The following is a 21,368-nucleotide window of genomic DNA, read 5'->3' as shown; positions in this document are numbered from 1 at the left end:
CCTCTCAGAGGAAACCTTGCCCGTAGTGGCTGGTAGTGTCGCATCTCATCATCAAGATCCAGAAATCTTCGCAGTGTTCCCCCATCAGTCTGTACAAAATCTGAGTGTCAGTGTCAGATAATCGCAGTGCATTATGTGCTGCACTGCTCTCGCTTTGTTTTCACTGTCTGAACAGCTACCATCTAGAAATGGCTGCATGCCGACAGCACTGATAATGTAGCGCATATTTCTCAGTGCACACATACTCTCATATCTTCTTTCTGAACAAGCTCCGGTTGTTATCAGAAAGTTACACTCTGCACAAAATAAGAAAACATATATTTTATTGTATAACAGAAAGTTAAAAGATAATATATGTACATTTATAAAGCCATAAAATTGTTTGAGTATTTAGAAACAGAATTAACATGTGGGAAAATTATATAAAATCATGTTTGAAAATAGATGCACAGAAAAGACAACATTGTGTCGTTGAAGTATATCAAAATAGATATGCAGAGTCAACTCAAAATAACATAAAAAATACATTATATAAATTTAAAAATATATATGTCACTGCAAGGAAACCTTAGTGACACAATACAATTAAATAAAGGATTAAGTTCATTAAAATGTCACAATTTAAATCTCATCAAAAGGGCTTATAAACTCAAAATGTGACAACAGGTGCGGTACAAAAAAAAAGCTGAAACCCTTGTTTACCTATAAAACAAAATAAAATGTGTTTTTCGCCACTTATGCTTCGACACCACCTTTACTTCTTTGAGGTCTTCTCCAACACCCAGTCAATGACCTACAACAAGAGGAAATCACATTTAGGAGGTCCAGGTTCAGAGAAAATAAAACAAAAGGAGAACTTTCAAATGTTTGTGTTTGTAGTGTTTGTTTTTTGTTTACCTGTTTAACATTACTGCTGGCTGCCTTCTTCATCTCATCATGAAGACCCCGAGATGTCTTCAGATCCTGGGATCAAACAGCAAGGAGAACTCATTCATACTGACACAGTAAAGTCAAATCACATGGGGTTTACATCATACAGATCAAATGTTTCATGTCACTGACAGACACATTTTAACTGGGAAAAGAGTCATGTAGAACAGGAGTGAGAAAAAAAAGATATACTTTTTTCTCCCACCTCTGCTATCTTCCCTACACTTCAGAGGGAAATATGTACTAGGTTTTCCACTATATCTTTATGTCAGTTATACATAAACCATATTCTGGTTAGGGTTTTACATGCCAAACATTCACTGAGTTCCAATAGATCAAATTACCTGTAGTGGCTATCTGTGTATAATAAAAACCATTTCGAACCAACAGCTGATGCACCACAGAAATAAATGCATCCATTTTCCATTTATTTTTCTTAAGTGTGGTAACAATCCCCGGTGCATGCCTGTCCTATAAAGCAGGGTGCCTTCAGTTATGCCAGAAGTATAAAAAAACAGGCAAAGAAAAACTCTTAAAACTAAAATGTAGAATAAAAACAAACAATTATATACCTCTCCTACAATATTCAACCATAAAGGACATATATAAGCTCTACCTCTGCTAGATATTACATCATCGATAATGTTTATATCATATATATATATGAAAAATATAGTATATCATAAAAGGTCATCATTTTGGAAAACCACTTTATAGTATTTCCCCACCACTCCTGGTAAGATTTTATTTTTCCCATTACTGGTTCTCTATCAGACAAAAACACCTGAATCCAATTTACGAGGAGGCACAAAAGAAAATACATGAAAATATGGGGTTTTGGAAATAATAGCAGAAGTGCTGTCTTCAAATTGTTCCTATCATCATTCTGACACGACATATGGTCAACATCGCAGTACAACTCCTTGATGCATAGGAGTATACTGATAAAGAAAGTGCCAAAGCGAGAGGACAGCGCTGACCGTGTGTGGGCAGTACACACACTAACCTTGAGATAGAATTTGGAGATATCAAACAGCCTTTTGCTGCAGGCCACAAAGCACTCATGCTCGGCAGTGATCCCATGTTGTTTGATTGTTTTAGCCACTACCTCCTGCAGCATCTGAGGACACAAAAGACAAACAAACAGGTTTTTTTTTTTAACACACTTGTAAAAACATTGAATAGAGTTGTGTTTATTCCCTCACCACCATCAGATGCTAACCCTGTTCAGAGAAACTAATTTTAGAACGGCTTCCTTTTTAAAAATGAAGAGATGTCAAAAAGTCTTGATATTGGAGGATGTCCTTGCCCAGAATTGTACGCCTTTGCATTCAGAGTGTGAGATTGCAGGTACAAACATACCAATATTTCACAGGTACACACAGTGCTGAAATAAATAGATCTGCCTTTAATCTTCTCACTGCAACTGTTGAGATGAAACGCCATCAATTATTGTGAGGAATCATCTGTGCCGTTGAGTCTCATGAGGAGAAAGGCAGCTTTTAATCTCTGTCCTGAATAAACTGCTATCATTATTTCTGAATGGGGCCAACTGTTCTTTCCTTTACTTCTGTTTAGATGATAAGCATGTTTGCATGGTAATCAGGAATCAGAAAAAGTCAAGGTCGGTATGCAGATTCTGAGCTGTACGTGGGACAAAGGAAACTGTGTGTGTGTGTGTGTGTGTGTGTGTGTGTGTGTGTGTGTGTGTGTGTGTGTGTGTGTGTGTGTGTGTGTGTGTGTGTGTGTGTGTGTGTGTAATCATGCATGTATCCACATATGTGTTTATGTCATTTCACACTTTACTGAACAAATGTGCAAAAAACAAGAGAGAAACGATTGTCTGGTGCCTGTGGAGGCAGGCAGCAGGTGATATGATAATAGTTTAGTCGTTAAAGTGCCTCTGTGGAGACATTACAATGCTGCCCACACACTCACAGTGATCAAAACATAAAGCATGTAGCTTTACTGGAGCTGTTGCACAACTTCCAGTGGTATTAAAAAGACGGAAAGTTGTATCTGTAGTTTCTAGTAAGTGGATGCATAAGACAATTTGTTGTTTCCATTAAAGAACTGTTTATTTAAATTGTAGTTGGATATTAAAGGAAAACTATGATTTATTGCTTTAAAACATTTTACTCACTGCTGAGATATTGCTAGTGTGGCGATCATGAGAGATGTGTGCCATTATACCAGTTTCACTTTACTGTATATACTGGTGAAACATGCCGCTGGTTACAACATTTCCTTCAGTCTCAGGGATTTGTCTTGTCACCCATCAAACAAAAGCAGAGTGACCACAGCCATCCAGCAAACAAGGCTCCTTATGTGTTTAACCCCAGATACTGAGGGAATGCTAACATTAGCGTGTTGACCTAATGGAGCGTTGACATTTCAAAAAAGGTGTTGAAACATTCAATTGAGTGAAAAAGAGAAAACATGCTTTTATCATGACTGAGGAAACCCTAAGCCTTAATAAGGAGCCCTTTGCATTCTTCCTCACATTGGTATACTGTTCACTTCCTTTTTGTTATGTATCAAATCCAGGGTGAACATTGCAAGAAGTAATGTGACTAAATTGCAATTATTTTTACCTATTTTCTTTGGGACACCGCAGATCTTCACTTTTAAAATAAAACACCCACACTCACAGAATAACTCACCCTGTTGTGTTTCTGGGAGCGTGACTCTTTGGAAGCTTTGTCCGCTGTTTGTTCATGGTGTGTCTTCAGCGGCTCAGGTTTAGGTTTGTCGGCAGAGGAAAGAGTCACCAAACCTGGGAGGTAAGGTCACCTTATAACTACCATCATGACAGCACAAACTTTTGGCATGTCTACTTCTGCTTTGGGGATGGGAATGAATTGTGTTTTGAATAGTATTTTGTGGAAAATACAGCACCAACTTTAGTCCTAACGACCACTGTAAAACAGAATAGTGTTTTTGTTTACCTGAGGATGTGGACTTGGATCTGCTGGGTTGTTGTCGTAGAGATCTGATGACCGGGTGTGTCCCACTGCTGCCGCTGCTCTGAGAACAGAGGGACTCGCTGCTTTCCGACTTCACCAGCCTGGATCATCCACACAAACACACAAACACACAAACTTAGTAAACATTAATAACACTTACAACCAATAAACCACTACCGCCGCTAACTGGGAGCAACAAACACCATGGTCCTACCTCTTTCGAGGATAACCTCCGACAATGTCCGTGTCCCACGAACTGCGCTTTAGTCGCGCTACATCAGCGTTCTGCAGAGTTTCTCCATCCGGTACACTTCCTGGTTCTGATATGACAGCAGGGGAGGGGGCAGGGCTGAGGGCGAAGGGGAGGGCACAGGGCTCCTTGGAGCAGGTGGTTTGGGTCTCGTACCGAATCAGACGGGACTGGAGTTTTACAAAGCCCTGATCTCGGTCTAAGGACCGCTGGTTGTCCAGGCAAAACCTAGAAGAAAGAATAACGAAATCGTTATATACAAAGAAGAAATAGCCTAGTGACTATTGATTATTATACATTCTAAAAGTTACCTGCAATAAAAAACGTCATTTAGGCTGAAGTCGGCTCTATAGTTTATAGGAACTTACTCTATGCCATGGTAATGTGACACTGAGACTTTGTTGAATGGCATCTGGCTGATTCTTCCAGGAGAAAGGTCTGGTGTCATCTGAAACGCATTATTACTGAAGAGAAAGAGAAGGTGGCAGACAGAGAGGAGTGAGGGTAGGGGGGATGGAGAATAGAGAAAGAGAGAGTGGGAGAAACAAAACAGTTTGTCAAAGAAAACAGTGTTTGTTTTCTTTTCATTAAACCACAAATACAAATGTCACTAATTAAAACACACTGTTCGCTCTGACATAATTATTAGCACTAACTGAGGAGCGCTCTGCTGCAGAGTAATGATTGTTTTTTAACTCGATCATTTTCCTACAAAAGGTTGTAAACTCACTGTGGCAGGCTAATGGTCGTAATCAAATCCTCATTAACTGTCATTTAGGACCACCCTAAAACAACACACACACTGTTTACCCTCCTTCATCGTTATTTGTCTTGTTTCATATCAATCTTTGTGTCTGGCCCTCTCAGGCTGTGGCCCTGTTGTCTGCGTGTGATCCGGCTACATGTTCGTCTCATTTATCTGCCTCTGTGAAGGCCTGGCTATAGTACATGAATAGGCTTCAGTCAGTGCAATTGATGGAGGCAGAAAAGACTGAACCTACCCTCTGTTGATAGCCAGAGGCTGCAGCTCGGCAGTAGGAAGGCCGTCAGATGTGAAATGTTTCAGAAGTTCTTTAGCATCGAGTAATGCAGAGGAGCTCTTCTGACTGTCTTTAGGACCCAGCAGACTGTCACTGGAGCCTGGACCTAACAGACCAAATCTAACACATACAACATGCTCTGTAAGTCAAATACATTACATAAGGACCACAGAATTGTCATGTGTCTATGTATCTCTCTAATGCACCTCCTCTTCTGTCGTCTCCTCTGCAGGTTCTCTATGTTGTGAAGGACGCTCCTCTCAGGCCAGTCAGATTGCAGGTGGGAAATGGTCTGAAAAACTACAATGAAGAAATATCAAGACTTACTCGTCGTTTCCACTGCATGATGTGGTTCCTGAGAACTACTCGCACTCAATACGGGTCTCGCATGTAACCTTTTTTATTTGTAAGCTAATGATGAAAATGAGTTGTTAAAAAATTGGCACAATACTAATGTCCTCTTGAAAGTCAGGATTGTATATGATTACAGCTGGTAAATGCTTGAGTAGAAGAGGCACCAAGGGCTTGAAGTGCTATAAATAGGAATGGCAAAGAGTTATGCAGCCATATGTTATATTGTCGTGACAAAAGGTCGAAACATGTTTTTATTTTATGTTATTTTATTTTGTTCTGCTTAAGTACTAAAGAGGTGATAATGTAATACAAAAATACAAGTTCTTTTTTGTCAAAACAGCATAATCAAGCAAATTTAAACAAAAAATAATTGAATGAATTAACTAGCTGTGTAATATATCCTATAAATCACAGGTTGTTCCCTCAGGTAAAGTCTGCAGCTATGTGCATTAGTTGTCTCCATCTCTGTCTAAACCTTAATAGGTTGATTTTGATTACAAACTGCAGTCAAATGGTTTTGTATATTTTGAAACAGCTATTGACAGAAAGTATTCTATGCCAAGTTATTTTCTACTAAAGTACCTTTCAAGCCTTAATAGAAAGTTAAATTGTGTATACAAGCCTTTGGTTGTTTTTTTACGGACAGGATAAAATCAACAACTACTTTTCAGCTTCAGAGGCTTTAACACTGTTTGGTTATGCTTGACCAAATAGCTGGAGCCCAGCAGAGATGAATCATTTAAAAGAGCTGATGGATGAGAATGTATAGCACCTTAAAAGAAGTAAAGTTGAGAACTGCCAGGAAAAATCTTTAAGATGTTCATAAGACAGCATTATCTGTTACAACAAATAAGACACAACTTAGTTTACTGGCAACATAGGCACCATGTAATGGATGAAGAGTTATCCCAAAATTTAACTTGAGCCAGGTCAACAAACTCTTGGCAGACAGACAAAATAATCACACTGCATTTCTCTTTTGTTTAGACAGGAAGGTTGTAGGTTATCTCAAGGAGGACGGAAATATGATGAAAGTGTATACAGCAGGTGTACTGGGGAGATGACAGATTGTTTTATAGGAAGAGACTGGAGCTCCCCGTTAGTGATGTAAAAGCCCACACAAAGTCATTCAAACCTTAAGGCTTTGCAAATACACAAATGCATGAGACATTCCTAATGGGTAGCAAAAGCTGTTGCAAAGCTGTAAATGACATTCCCATCTCCAGAGCAGTGGGTGGGCAACATAATGGAAAAAAGTACCTGATGTGCACTTTAAGATAAACGTCACCACATCTTTGCATCCATCATCACTTCTGCTTCTGAAGCTTACTTGCTCACCTCTTAAGAATTTCAAGTATATCCTTTATGTGAGGTCCTTCAGAACTAAATACAGAACATGAAGACACAAAGACAGGGACACCATGTGGACTGTTTCAGAAATAAGACTACTACACACACAATAAATGTCAATACCTGAGTTTTTGGCCGCTTTGCGCTCCTGCGCGTCTGTCAGACAGGTGGCAGCATTGGGCAGACTGGAGTCAGTCATCTTCAGATACTGCTCCCTGGCCACACTCAGAATCTTCTTGAGGTTGTTGAGGGGCACTGAGGTTGAGCCTGATGCTTCTTCTTTCTGTCCTGAACACACAAACAGGCACTGCTCTGTATTTTTGCAAAATGTTGCTTTGTGGCCTGTGACTGGGAAATGAATAGCCTTTTGACTGAACATTGGCTCAAAAGTAGTAATATGTTTCAATGACATAACAATAGTCTTTATATCCTCGTTATGTCTTCTTTGTGACCTATAGGTAAGGAGTGACTAAAAAGCATTTCTTAAAGGACAAACTATTGAATTTCACTATTACTCTAACTCAAAACTAAAAGATTTATGTGAAATAACCAGGAAAACGTCTTGCTTTAATCATAGAGAAAGTAATCCTCTCTGGTTTAAACCCAGTGTGTAATTTTTAAATTAAATGTCTTATTAGAAATGGTTAAGGGGGATAACAAGTGAATCTGAAAGTGAAAAACAATTATAAATCAATAAGTCCTTAACATGCCGATGCATCAGGTTGCACACTCATCACACGTGATGTGATGTTCCACATAATCAGAAAAAACTTCCGGCACTTCAGTGAAGTACTTTCAACTTTTGCCACTTATAAGGCCATGCATTTCCTAAATTTAAAGCCAAGTCAGTATATTGCACTGCATTTCATTTAGGACTCTTCATTCTGCTCACAGCCTTTTCAAATAACAGCCCTATTACTTTTCCTGAAGTCTGAGAAATTTCACTTGCTTTAATCTGGCTCCATTTCAATGGTGTTTCACTATCTTCGCCAGCCAAGGGGACATTATGTGTGTCTGTAAAATAATGATATTTCCACAGAGTGCTTCTATGCACTGTCATGCGCTGAGAGTTCACACTGATGACAGTTCAGACAGCTCTGATTGACACAGTTGGGGACACACACACACAAAATCATTTTTTTCCATTGTAAAACTATGTCCCCTGATGAGAAGAAAAGGTTATGAGGAAGGGAAAAACTGTATGTTAAGTGAAAAAATCTGTCAGCATGAAACTGTAAGAACTGTTTCTCCTCTACTTTAATTTTAGAGGTCATATCCCATACTGCTTAGGGGCATAAACGTTTGATTGACATATCTTAGTAAGCTCAAGGTGCTTTTCTCTGGGCTTATCTTGGTTATTATCATACATTAGCATGCAAGCAATTAAAAAAGAGTGAAGGTAGCTCTTAAGTGCAACACAAATATTGATGAAACTGGTTTTGCTACAACAGCGCAGTGCAGCAGTTTCCTACCTAATGGTAAACTTGTACACCACCTACTTTTTGTTCCCACAACTGCAGTACATTCTGTGATCTGATTTTCATTTCAGGAATCTTTAAATGTAGTACTTACTGAGGTATTCTTTAAGTACCAGTGTCTGGACCTGGGTCACCTTCCTCTCCCTCTTCAGCAGGCCTTCTCCTTGGAGGCAGGGAAACGTGGAGAGAATGCTTTCTACAGCTCCTGCTGGTCAGACAGAGCGAGGAAGTTAATGACAAAAGAGAATAATTAGTAAAATTCAAGTGTGGAAACTTGGTGAGGAACTTGCAGACATTTTTTAGTTGGATTAGGGGCTATGGAGAGTTCAAAACAATATAAAAAGATCATTCAAATAGTTGACACAAAACATTTCCCTAAAAATATAATAACAGTCACAGGGAAAAAAAACTATTTTGCTACCAATGACTAAGAAATGACACTCCATTTGAAGGCATCATAAGGAAGATTGAGGACAACTTAATTAGTAAACAACGACAAAAACGTTAAACCTAAGATTGCCATTCCTTTTAGCGGTTTGTTGGAAAAATTGGTCTCAAAACATTATTCTATTCCGGGGCAAAAGGTGTATTGAGTATTTCTTGCTTTTTGTTCAGGTGCAACAATCCTTAGCTGTGCATTTAAAGACCTTCATTGTATTTAAAACTCTGCTGTCGTTGCCAAAGTTATATAACCTTCTAGTCTTGTTCCGAGTTTAAAAGGATTTCCAAAATGTCTCCTGAAGGTTGCATTAAATGTTAACAACAGTGGGAACTCTCAAGAGGAGACATCACAGTAGGTGTCTTGAATATCACATACAGCCCAAGAACAATGAACTTTTAGTTTAAAGAACAAAACAAACTGTCATATTTACGTGTCTGTACTTCTAGTCAGCCATTACCAGCACATTCTTTTGTTTAATCAGCAATCCAGTCTTCCATCTTTACATGCGCTCAATTCCTCTCACCACCTTTAATTCTCTCTCCTTCAATTCATCCCTTAAATACCCTTTGCTCTTTGATTGTTCTTATTTCAGTGACAAAAAGGGGAAATCCTTAAGAGAACAGTGCTAACTTTACGTTGATGTGTGAGAAGAGGCAGGAAAAACAATGGATATAATACGGGCCAGCCAGACAAACACTGACTACCCATTGTCAATGAAGCCAGAAGAGCTTCTCCTCCAGTCAAGCTGCAGTGCTGCTTTAGGAGCATCGCAACACTTGAAAGGCTTTTCTTCAAATCATGGCACAAAACCAATTTGTGACACACAGCTCATGGGAGGACATTAAGGTCGTTTAAAACCCTTAGCATCAAAATTGGACTCTTTGTTCTTTGAGTCATAACTTAAGACGATCAGAACCTGAAAATAATATGCAGATATTTCTTCACTTACACTTTCAGTGGAATCCAATTATGGCCACTACAAATATATATTTTTAAATGATTTGGAAATCATAGAGAAAATAACTGGTAACTCTAGAGGCAGAGGGCAGAAGGCAAAGCCTGAGGGGGGGCCTACAGTGTCTGACTCTGAAAACCCCTACAGTTTGGACTGAGTTAGATAACGGTTTTATTGTCTAATGTTCTCACTGACAGAAAGACGATTCGAGTATTAGTGAAAGTGACAGTGACATTCAAAAGTGGCACAAAAAGACCGTCCTTGACACGAAAATAATATACCTGATGATGACTTCTCCCTCAGAAGCCCAGAGACGGTTGCCATGGCAGCCACTCCATTGATTTGACCGCCTGAGGGCACTATCCTGACGCTGCAGCCTCCGAACCCGACGTTATCCCAGCCCTGCACCAACAGGAGGTAGTGAGCGCTCTCCCCTCTCAGCTCAACGTCCGGCACTGCAGGTAGAGACAGGAGAGATTACAGAGCGACTTTACCTTTTTATTGCAATAACAATGAGTTATCGTTTAATATCTGCTCACTCTCAGTATCATTGTTTTAATTATGTTTGTGTGTTATGCCTCTGCAATGAAAATTAATCAAGCATCTTGTATTATTTGTTTATTCATTTACTTGATATCTTACTTTAAAAATGTTGATCAAGAGTCGTATCCCTGCTGTCCAAATATGATGTTTATCATTTTCCACAGGAATCCATTTTACCCAAGGGTTTGTTTATACGAGTTATAGCTAACCCTGTGAATTTGACTTTCTGATTTTGTCAGCAGTGTTTTCCAAATTGTCCCACTTCGAAGTCCCATCGGAGGGCTCTATTATCTATATCAGTGTATTCCTAGTTACCGATTTATTTCCCTACGGAAGAGATATGGCTCCTCTTTGCTGTTGCCAAATGGTCATCTATTTAACGAAGCACTGAAAATCATTTCTAAACACAGTCTTACCAGATAAGGTCTTTGGTCTCCTGGCTATAGACTCTCTCCAGCGATGGGAGCTGAGTTGGCTGGCTGCGGGCTGAGCGATGGGGGTGATTATAAAGGACAAGCTGAACAACGCGCCAACCTGGAGATAAAAAACATAAACATAAGCACTCACACAGTCTCTCAGTCCAATGAATCCTTAAAAGCCTTATCTTATGCCTCTTCTATCGTATGTACATTTGATTATATTCGGTACTGCAGTAAAGAAATCAAGGTTTGAATCCCTCACTCCTTAGAGATATCAATGTTTTATGGTTTCCAATATTGGCACATATAAGAGAACTGTTAAGGAGCAGATACCTTTCCACGCAGTGACCTCAGCTGGTCCAACAGGAGTTTAGCTTTCATGGACTTCCCAGACAGGTTGCTGTTTTTCAGTGGTGAAGGGACAATACAATAGTGGAGAGAAGTGTTACAAACTACCTTTTGAGAATACAGTATGAAAATCCTTCGAGGGCTGCGGTAAAAACAGTGCAAGCTGCGTTAACTTTAATTAAATCAGGATGACAAGTGGGTCAATTCAAGAGGAAGACAGGAGGTTGCATTGATTCCTAAGAAACATAAATTACAAATCAGAAAGGATACAGCTCAAACTGGGTTGTGGACATCAGAAAGCTGGGCAGATCTGACAGATTAACCAACTGAACCAAATCTAAGACCGGTGCGTAGTAATGGAAGACCTGCAAACACAGCAGGCAGAGGGTGGAGAAAGGGGAATAAGGAAAGGTAGAAAGATAGACAAAAAAGAGGATAAAGGGAAAAACAACAAGGTTATCAAACAGAACAGCATTTAAAAATGAAATGTAGAATAAATGATGGTGGTCTGTGAGGCAACAGCTTCAAAAGTTTGAGACTTTCCAGCTGTTGAAATAAGGATAGGAGAGTAAACCTTGAGCAGTTCTAGGTCTTATAATTACAGGACTCTGGAGCTGCAATACACTCATTTTTAACTATCAATTAATGCGTGAACCATGTTTCATTTTGTTTAAATGTCTCACGAGAGAGGAAATGACCAGATCAAGTTTAAACAGCTTACGGTCACTATTACATATCTCTTGCCCAACAACTGAAAAAAAACATAAAGATATTTCAGTTACAGTCAGGAACCCATCAGGTACACATTTATTTAGAGAAGACCTACATTTCAACCGTCTGCTGTTGTCCTACTTCCCTCATGAGCTCATTAGGTTATGGGGAAATCAATAATATATTAAAATAATTTGTCAAATGGAAAAACAGGTCATGTGCATGTACCGAAAATTAAAAGAATACCAAGGAAAGGAGCTTGAAATCTCAGTCTCATAATTTATTGAGAGGTGCCGACCTATTTCTGATAGACTCTTACGGATTAAGAGCAGATTTTAATGAACACTGGGCCAAGTTTTGTTATCTAGTTGGTTAAGTTCATTACTCTCTTGCTCAACCGACTGACTGTATAATGCAGTGAACTCTGACATTTAACTGTCCTCATTACACAAATAGGTCCTTTTGTAATTGTTTAAATTGCAAATGCCTGTTCTTTTGTACATCTCAACATGATTTGCCTCCATTTGTAGCAGGAGCCTTATATATAATCCATAAGTACATACATTGCTGTAATCTTGTCCTACGTACTTTTTCTTAAAAAAAACAAGTGATTTTTACCGCGGTTTAGGAGTGCAGGAAGTGCAAAACTTTAAATGCAGAAAATGTTCCAGCCAGAAGATTATTCTAATCTTAAAACAAAGTGCAATGTGAATGCCCTTTCCCTTCCTTGACAAACAGGGATGAGGCGTTTTTAAAAAGGACAATCGAGAGACCAAATGTCACCACTTGAATTTGCTAAAGGGCAGTGGGATGCTGTGCCGTAGAACATTTACTATTAATAACAAACTTCGATTATAAATAGCTCACTAAAGAATTCAATATAATATTATAATTATTCAGAGACATTATTCAAACATGTTGATGTATAACTATTTTTACCATTTCACTATTTTTTCTCATCATTTCTCGAGAACTCTTATAAAAAACACAATTTTCAGCATCATTATAAAATAAAAACCTTTTCTTCTACATACAAGCTGAAATCTTGCAGCAATGGTTCCTTGATTTGTGAAGTTATTCATCTTGATTTCAAAGCATAAAATAATACTGTGATTGAATATTACATTAATTTACTGTAACATATAACGATACAGCAAGTATATGATATAAGCATGCCTTTACTTTATAAATCCCGTCGTGTTAGTGCACAGCCTCCCTGCCCACACTGGTGCTGAGCCTCTGTGTGCGTTAGTAATTATCACGAGTCTTGCTCCTGACATTAAGTAGGCCTAATCGTTTTTATCAGAGCATAGTTTAGATTTTTCAGTCAGTTATCCTGGCAGAGTGGAGATGTGATAGTTTTGTTGTCCTCAGAGGTATTTTTTTTGGTGTTGTGTGCCAAGACAATCACCACCATCTGCTTCTCTTTACACTGATCTGATGAGATCACACACACGCAGTCTCACTCTCCATAGGCTTTTAAATGAGCAGCATGCACAAACACACACACCTTATATGTGGCACACTGTTGAGTTAACTGAATAATGAGCACACACAACAAGACCAACTCCTACTATCTGGTGGCAGACACAAATTCATAAAGCAGACATTGATTATAATACAAATGTACAGCAGCAACTCTTGTCTAATGATTCAATCTTTAGTGTTTACAAATGGTAAATGAACTGTACTTATATAGTGCTTTATCCAGTCTTTACTGCATATCAACACTTCTATGGCATAGCTTCTGTTTGGTCTTATTGTTTTATGTGTTAATTTAAATAAGAAAACACATTACAGCCTACAGTATACCAACTGATACTAAGATCTTGTCTAACACATACACCTATGTCTATAGAAATGAACAGCCTTTCACTGCACGCAAACAACCAACACACAACATCTTCACCATGGAAAAGCACACACACTAAGACCATAACACCTTACATCCTACTGGCTGCTGCATTGCCAAAAAGAAACATTTTATTTGATTATCACTTACAATCTGGGACCTTATCAGATAGTTTTTATAAAGTTCAATACCGCAAAAAGCACAAGAAAAAACTGCGAAATCTGAAACTAGAGACAAAGTACATGTCCATTGCAGAAACAGGCACCACAGACACCCTTCTAATGGATCATAAGTGATTATTGAGAGCCATTATTTTTGTTATGATTATATACATTTCCAACATAGAGCCACAAGCCAGCAAGAAATCAGATACATGAAACTGATCAGCATGTCATCAGTCAGAGCTGATAACTGCCTGGTTTCTACTGGTGGCCGATTGATTTGTGCATCTCTCCATACAGTCTGTTGAAAGATGGATGGACATAAGATGGTAGACAAATCTGGGAAACGACATGCGACTGCAGATGACAGATTATCCTCTGCTAAACCCTTGGGCATTGGCTTTCCGTGAAGAGATGATAAATCTATATTCAAATACTGTTTCGTGGCTACGAGCTCATCAGGGGCCGGCAGATAAAATACATCTGAATGTTTGACTGATGGTCCTTCATTCACAGGTTCCTATATTTGATTAAAGGGCAACCAGGAAATGACCCTTGTGAACTCATCTCCTTCCAGCCACCAGAAATCATTAGGAGCCGGGACTCTATGCAGCTCATTCAACTCTCTTGCTTGGGGGTGGTAAGATGTGGTTTGAACTAGGGTTAAGAGTATAGTTCTCCTCTAAATGTAAATTATTTCATTAGCTACTCAACATCCTGTCAATCAAAACCTTCCTTAAAGTTTGTAGGAACACAGACATACCATCGCCATTGTTATATTTCAAGCTGTAGAGATCAATAACCTCTAACACATTGTATTGCTCTAAACAAGACTCCCTCACTGAAAACACTTGGATGGAGGGCCGGGCCGACGGCTCTCTGGCAGAAGACTCTGTTTGCTACTGGGAGACAACTGCAGAGAGAACAAAGCTTTGTCACAGAGGAAGAAGCAAGAAATAATGAGGCACACAATTGGATTTTTGAAACCACAATGCAGTTGTCTGACAATTAAACCGAATAATTCAGCTCCCTGGGGTGTTGGGAAATGTTAAATGAGATGCAGCTTTGTCCAGACCTTTGAATCACTGCCCACATCTCCAATTTGCGTAGCTATTCAAATAGATCTGCTGTTGTTCACACTGAGTTGGAGAGATTCAACCTGAAAAAAATCAATACTTTGTAGGGTTGGAGTGAAGATATCTTTTACACCCATGAAAAATAACAAAGCAAAAACGCTCCAAATGTGGATGAGATGTTAAAAAAGTTAGCCAATGGCAGGAAACAAGTGGCAGGATGTATTGTATATGAATGCACCACGCATGCACGCACAATCCAAACAACAAGGGGACTCAAGTAGCAACAATAATAACATCTTCCGTGTTGACTTAGATCAATGCTGGTTGGGTGGATATGTCACTTGCCACTGATTGGTTGAGTCAAAGCAGAACAAAATACACCCCCGTGAAACAAGGGGATACTCAGTCTGATAATCAGGCCAGCTATCACCCACACACTTGAGCTTTAGATGGTGGAAACATTCTGATTCCAGTGTGAACTAATTCCCAAAGTGAGCATTTCATGAGCTGAGGGTTACATTAAACATCAGGAAAGCTTAAGGCTGGAAAATAAAGATCTGAGAGGAAGAGGGGGGCACAGGACTCACCTCAGACAGCAGTTTATGGTCTGTAGTGGTGCAGGGAGCTTTCAGGAGATTGGTAGCTGAGTTTTGATGTGTTGGATAGCGTAGAGAAAAACCATCGAAACGAAGCTCTGACACATACTGAGGCAAACACACAGAGGAGAAAAAAGGTCATATAGCGGAAATTGTTTTCTTTATTCTTTGATGAATGATCTTACACTCTGTCATGCGTGTACTGAAACGTATTCACAAAAATAGACATGATTTGTCACATAGCTGTATAGTTAAAGTTACACACACACACACGCACACAGTAGTTGTTATGCTATGTATTACATGGCTGTAAAGTGGCGGTTGGTTGTTCTCAGACAGGCATTTATTCCTTTGGGAATTTTTCTTTGTTCCACAGCTCTCCAGCTGCGAAGCTTTCACTGACTGCCTGCCACAGCCCACTTTCATCTGAAGGCAGTTACTTAGTAAAGGTCACTTTTGTGAAGGAGAAGCTACATGCTGCCCTCAGCATACTCAAAGCTCAGTAGAAAAGCAAAGATGAGAGGGAGAAAACTTATTTTCAAGTATGCAATAGTGTAGCAAACTTTTCTTTAAATATAATGTTTAGAGCTTGTTCTGCTCCTCTTGAATAGCCAAAAAAAACATGAATTGTTTTTTTCAGGATAGAACACAAAACAGACATTGATTTAAAGACAATGTCATCAGAACTTTGAAGTTTTATGTGAGACAAAGACAGTCAGAAATAATCAACTTAATATCAAACTAAAAACTTTGCGACGCGTGTCCTTTTCCTCAGAAATACATCAGTTGTTAGAGCCTCTTGAACTTTATTTCCATGACAAATATCAAGGGAAACTCCACAGTGAAACAGATTGCTGATTCTCTCCAGAGAAACTTGGAAGAATAGCACAAAATTGGCCAATTCTGTCCAGAGGCAGAAAACTACTTCAGCAGCAAGAGTTTCCCTTAAAGAGAAAAAAAGTCAAGTGGGCGTGAAATAATCTCCCAAGTTGTAACTCAAAAATAAAAAATGCTATCAACTCACCTCACTTTGACACTATAGGGCAGTGGGTGAAACTACATTTGGGAATATGGGGAAAAAAGTACAATACATGGCCAAAATGGTGTGGACCCCAGAAAATATGAACAATACCTTACTTCAAACATCCGTTTCCAAAACAATGGGCACTCATGTGCTGCTATAACAGCTTCACTTTTCTGGGCAGATTTAGGGGCAGAGGGTGCAAGAATGTGTTTCCCATTCAGCCTCAAGACAACTAATGAGGCATTTCAGGTTATCTTGAGTTTCTTATAGAGCATTAGAAGTGATAATCCATCCCGGTTCCATCAGCAGTGAAACCATTACTGCCCTTCCACAACACAAACGTCTATTTCTCCACTTCATTTTATTAATTTACATTATTTTTTGTATTTTCATAGCCTGTCTGTTGGTGCTAAAGCCATCATTGTCATTGAAATGTACTTTTACATTCTAAATTCCTTATACAAGTATTTCCAAGCACTTGTCCTTCATATTCAAGTGCATCTGACTCTGAGCAAGGTCGAGTCACAGTGAAGTCGGTACAGAACGGGGTGTGTCGGCTCTGACAGGGAAAAACCAGCGAGATATTGCCATTTCCCTTGACCCCTCGATGACCTCCAGTAATAACTCTAGATTTACTGAGCAGCAGAGAGAGACTAATCCCACACAGAATAAAAAATTCAAGAATTTCTCAAAGAAAATGCATGAAAATCTACCCTATGGCTTTGTATTCCCTGCATGAGTAATTTCATGTGAAAAAGATAAAGGAACACACACTGAGGTATGAACCAGGTCTCCACGATTATCTCCGGTACAAAAGGTTCTTAAAGAAACGCAGATTTCTCTGCCGTCTCTCGCTGAGCCCAGCTAGCCGTGTGCTCCATACAGAGAATTTCGTTCATAATAAAAAGCCTTGAGGAAAGAAGCAGGTAAGTTCAAAAGGACAACGCTTTTCCTCATGCACTCGGTAGTGCCACCACACACACACACACACACACACACAGACAGACAGACAGACAGACAGAAACACAGTGGATGACACAACACAAGAGTCAACCACAAGGACCTCACATGCACATTTTCCTTTCACTGCTGCTTTCAAAATGATCAATTCCATCTACCGTACTACATAAGCATGCACAGAATCATAAACACAAATACAACGAATCAAACATTAAGCTCGCCTTTCTTTTCTTTGGCATGCAAAACCGCTGTCACCTACATTCACATTTATCTAAAAGTCTTAACCTTCTTATTCATGACAAATAGCTTCATTATGCTGCTTAGTCATGCGTATATTGGGCACACACAAACACAGCCTTCTTTAAAAATGTATTCTTTCTCTCTCTAATAAGCTGACCTCTTTTGCACCCCCCCAGAGTCCTGTGTCACCAACACCCTCTCTCAAAATAAATAATAATACTGCTGTACAATGTAGGTTCAACTGAGCTAATGTTCCTCTCTAGTTCCCTCTTTTTACATTAAGTCAAAAAGACAGACTAAATAATGCAAGAAAATAAATGTGTCTGCTGGATGTTCCTTCACATGCTCACTTCATTTCTGAAACTAAAGCCCTTACCTTCTTCTCTCTGATAACCAGGCCGCCCCTCCACAGTTCTCTGTGGTCCAAACAGCTGTGCAGGTCAGCAGGTTCCACCAGAGCGGCACTCAGGTAGGATGCTGCTTTCTGCCACCTGGGCAAGAGATTAAAAAAAGGATCGCTCAATGATGAGCACAGGGGAACTCTTGGAACCTTTATTTACGATTCCTGTAATTTATGGAAAAATAGTCCTGACAAATCTCCAATTAAGCACATACATCTGCAATACATCATTAATGATTGTTGAAGCTATTTTGCCAAATAAATAAAGGGTGTATAAATGTTTCTTAGTTTATTCAAGTATTAGGGTACTGTAAATTGACAGCTGCTCATCATTACTCTTCTAACGCCCCCTAGTGGTGAATTGGGAGCACAAAAAGCAATATCTTCAAATGCGTACAACACTGCTGAATTTTTAACCATTTTTGCAATCCTCGTCAAATTTTACATATGGCAAAAAAGCATTAACTTATAGTTGACAATCAAGCAGTGTCAATGTAAATGTATCTTGTTAATACAATGACTTCAGTGAGGTTCTTGTGCATAGGATTCGTTTCAATGTGTTTTCATCTTATTCTTTGTGCACTACAGTAAATTAATGTAATGCACGAGTATTTTCTGTCTCCTCACCCAGTGGTGTGCTGTGTGACAATAGTGATCTTAGCAGCATGCCAGCAGGACATGTGTTTGAGGGCTCCCAGCAGGGGTAGCAGGTCTTTAACAGGAGGAGCCTGCTCTTCAGAGCCCAACAGCAGCACATCCAGCAAGGCTTTACCTGAGGGGGGACATGAGACAAACCAAAGAGGAATTAATCAGGCACGTACTGTCTTTTCTTTGTCTCCACAGATTCATAAAGGGCTGTTAAGGGTTAACACAATGTTGAAGTTTCTATTATTTTCTATAATGAAAGGAATATACTCACAAAGGACAATGCAAATAGCATGACAAAGATTATACACATATGACATGCAGATCAGCACATAGACAGTGGCTCGATGACAGTTGACATTAGGTTATTAGTGATTTGATTAATAAAATGTATCCAAATTCACAACACTTTATATTTCTCTGACAAATGCACCAGTTTTTCTCTGAGATTTATTTTTTTGCCAGCTCTAAGCAGTAGCTGTCGTGCTAAAAAATATTGAAAGAGAGATACCTGGTCCCTGGATCAACACCATGTTTTTATGTTATTTTGAGCCAGAAGCCAGTTGTGACTCCAGCTTCTTTGGGCAGCTACCAATGAAAGGTTACTGCACAGATGGTGTGCTTATAAATGCTCTTTAAGAAATTAACAGAGCAGAAATGTGAAGTATTCATCTACCCAGCAGTTAGTGCCTATTATTAAATAGAATAGGTTAGCACCTTTCCTACAGGGCTGCAGCAGGCAGATGTTCAAAACCTAATTGCTTGAAATTGATCCCTAAAACACAGCTGAAGAATTTGTCTTCGTTAAAATGTAACATGTAACTTTTGCAAATAAAACACTCATTTGAGATATTGCTTTGTGCAAGAAACTAACTTCTTGCACTATTTGGCCCTTAGCAAACTACACATTTGTTGTTCTCCTCATTAAAGAAAAATAAAGGGAAGCTATCTAGCCCTGCTCTTTATCACACCAACCAAAATCATCTGAGAAGTTGTGTGTGAAAAAGCATTTTGGATTCAACCTCTTAGATGAGGAGAGTGTTCCTTTAATTCATTGAGTAAAACTAATGTTAATTTACTTGTATTATTCCAACTAGATAATCAACAGTCCTACTGAGCCCAAAGTTAACATGTTTACTATTGTATTATCTGACTCAACTCATAGCTGCTAAGAAAGGTGTTGTATTTTTAAAAAGCGAGTGCTCAGCAGTACCTGGAGGTGGAAGCTTGTCTGTCAGTAGATGCAGGCCTTCAGCAGCCTCTTCTAACAGCCTGCTCAATAAAGACATTCAGATCAGAAAAAAAACAACTTGCAATCCAACAAGAAAAAAAGAGTAACAATTGGATATTGAATCTTTGAGACACATAAACATAAGAAATCATATCAAAAAGAAGATGAAAGTTTTATCCGTCTCTCACTCGGTTGGTGAAGGCTGGTCGGCTTTTTGGTCTGATGCCTCCTGGTTACTCAGAGAACTTAGACATGACTCCACAGCAGTAAGCTTCTCCTCTTCACTGTCAGTTTTCTGATGGCCTGTCCCCAGCTCCTCCCAGTCTGAGCTGCAAAACTACAAAACAGGCGAGTAAGAAGGTTTAAGTGGTTGGTTTATGTGCCTGACACTGTCAAAACAGAAGAACTCCATATGATTATGACCATGAAATTAATATAAAAAGGTAGCAGATGTATTGCTCACCTAATTGTGTCAAGTATTGAAAACTGGATGGATAAATGGATACTTAACTTATCTTTTCACATGCATTTACTGCATCACACATTGAAAAAGGCTCTTGTATAAGCATTTGTGTCCAGTTCCTTGAACCATGTTTAAGGCAAAATCTCACCTGTGTAACTCCTTGGCAAGCCTGAACAGCAAAGTGCCATCTCTGAACTGATGGGTTGCCACTGAGAGAACAAGCTGGGAAAGTGTACAGAGGAAACATAGAGGTGAGGGGAGTTGTGAAATGACATCAACTTATGTGTGGAGGTCAGACAGGGTGAAAGAAGCCAAAAGTGCTTAATTTACTTTACCTGGAAACACAGAGACTCCTCTGACCAACTCCTGGGTTGAGATGTCCACAAGTTTGTCATGTATCTGCTTCACTGGCTCCAGACCTGTGACCAATCACAGTTCAGGGTTTATCACATTACGTACTAAAGTGAACCACACATTATCCTTTTTTCTGTAAACAATACTGTTTTTACTGGGTAACTGACATTTTTAACGCTATAAGCCAGAAAACATGTGACTCAACTTTCTTGAAACAAGCAGTTAACAATGTAACCTCGATATTTACAGATAACATATGTTGTTAACTCATTTATGGTTGTTGATAAAGATATGTACATGTATCGGAACACTTTCTAAGCCACTGGCTAACTCAAATTGTTTATGTTTCGTAAACTTACATGTGTACTCCTCAGGGAGCTCCTCATCAGTTTGACCAAAGCATACAACCAACACGTACCGGTCCATGTCGTGTAAGCATCAGTTTTTTCACGAATAATGCTAGCTTGGAATAAAATATCGGTCAATTGTGAACAAAAGTATTCCGCGCACTGTCAAATCTCCCACGGTTTCTTCTTCTTCTGTGATATGTGTACAATGTACAGGATGTTCACACCAGACC

The 21,368-nt window shown here is 39.2% G+C and overlaps 1 protein-coding gene across 2 annotated transcripts; it reads right to left on the bottom strand.

Annotated features, from left to right (window-relative positions):
• Positions 1-383: 383 nt before the first annotated feature.
• Positions 384-21,339, bottom strand: mtbp (MDM2 binding protein). 2 transcript variants are annotated; one of them, XM_063878629.1, is made up of 23 exons: positions 21,148-21,339; positions 20,770-20,853; positions 20,583-20,656; positions 20,160-20,308; positions 19,954-20,012; positions 18,723-18,867; positions 18,072-18,186; positions 15,463-15,579; positions 11,346-11,440; positions 11,061-11,127; positions 10,725-10,842; positions 10,047-10,220; positions 8,463-8,576; positions 7,014-7,178; positions 5,393-5,486; positions 5,148-5,306; positions 4,515-4,610; positions 4,111-4,374; positions 3,879-3,997; positions 3,594-3,706; positions 1,937-2,050; positions 898-963; positions 384-793 (listed from the first exon to the last, which is right to left on the bottom strand). In XM_063878629.1, exons 1-23 carry the CDS (start codon positions 21,212-21,214, stop codon positions 755-757), a joined length of 2,607 nt encoding a protein of 868 aa, XP_063734699.1. In that variant the 5' UTR covers positions 21,215-21,339; the 3' UTR covers positions 384-754. The 2 variants fall into 2 exon arrangements, with proteins under 2 accessions (XP_063734699.1, XP_063734700.1); XM_063878630.1 differs by having other exon boundaries at positions 8,463-8,573.
• Between the last annotated feature and the right edge of the window lie 29 nt (positions 21,340-21,368).

The sequence above is a fragment of the Eleginops maclovinus genome, chromosome 3, assembly GCF_036324505.1.
Source record: "Eleginops maclovinus isolate JMC-PN-2008 ecotype Puerto Natales chromosome 3, JC_Emac_rtc_rv5, whole genome shotgun sequence".
NCBI classification, from domain to species: Eukaryota; Metazoa; Chordata; class Actinopteri; order Perciformes; family Eleginopidae; genus Eleginops; species Eleginops maclovinus.
This window is presented reverse-complemented; position numbering and strand designations above follow the sequence as displayed.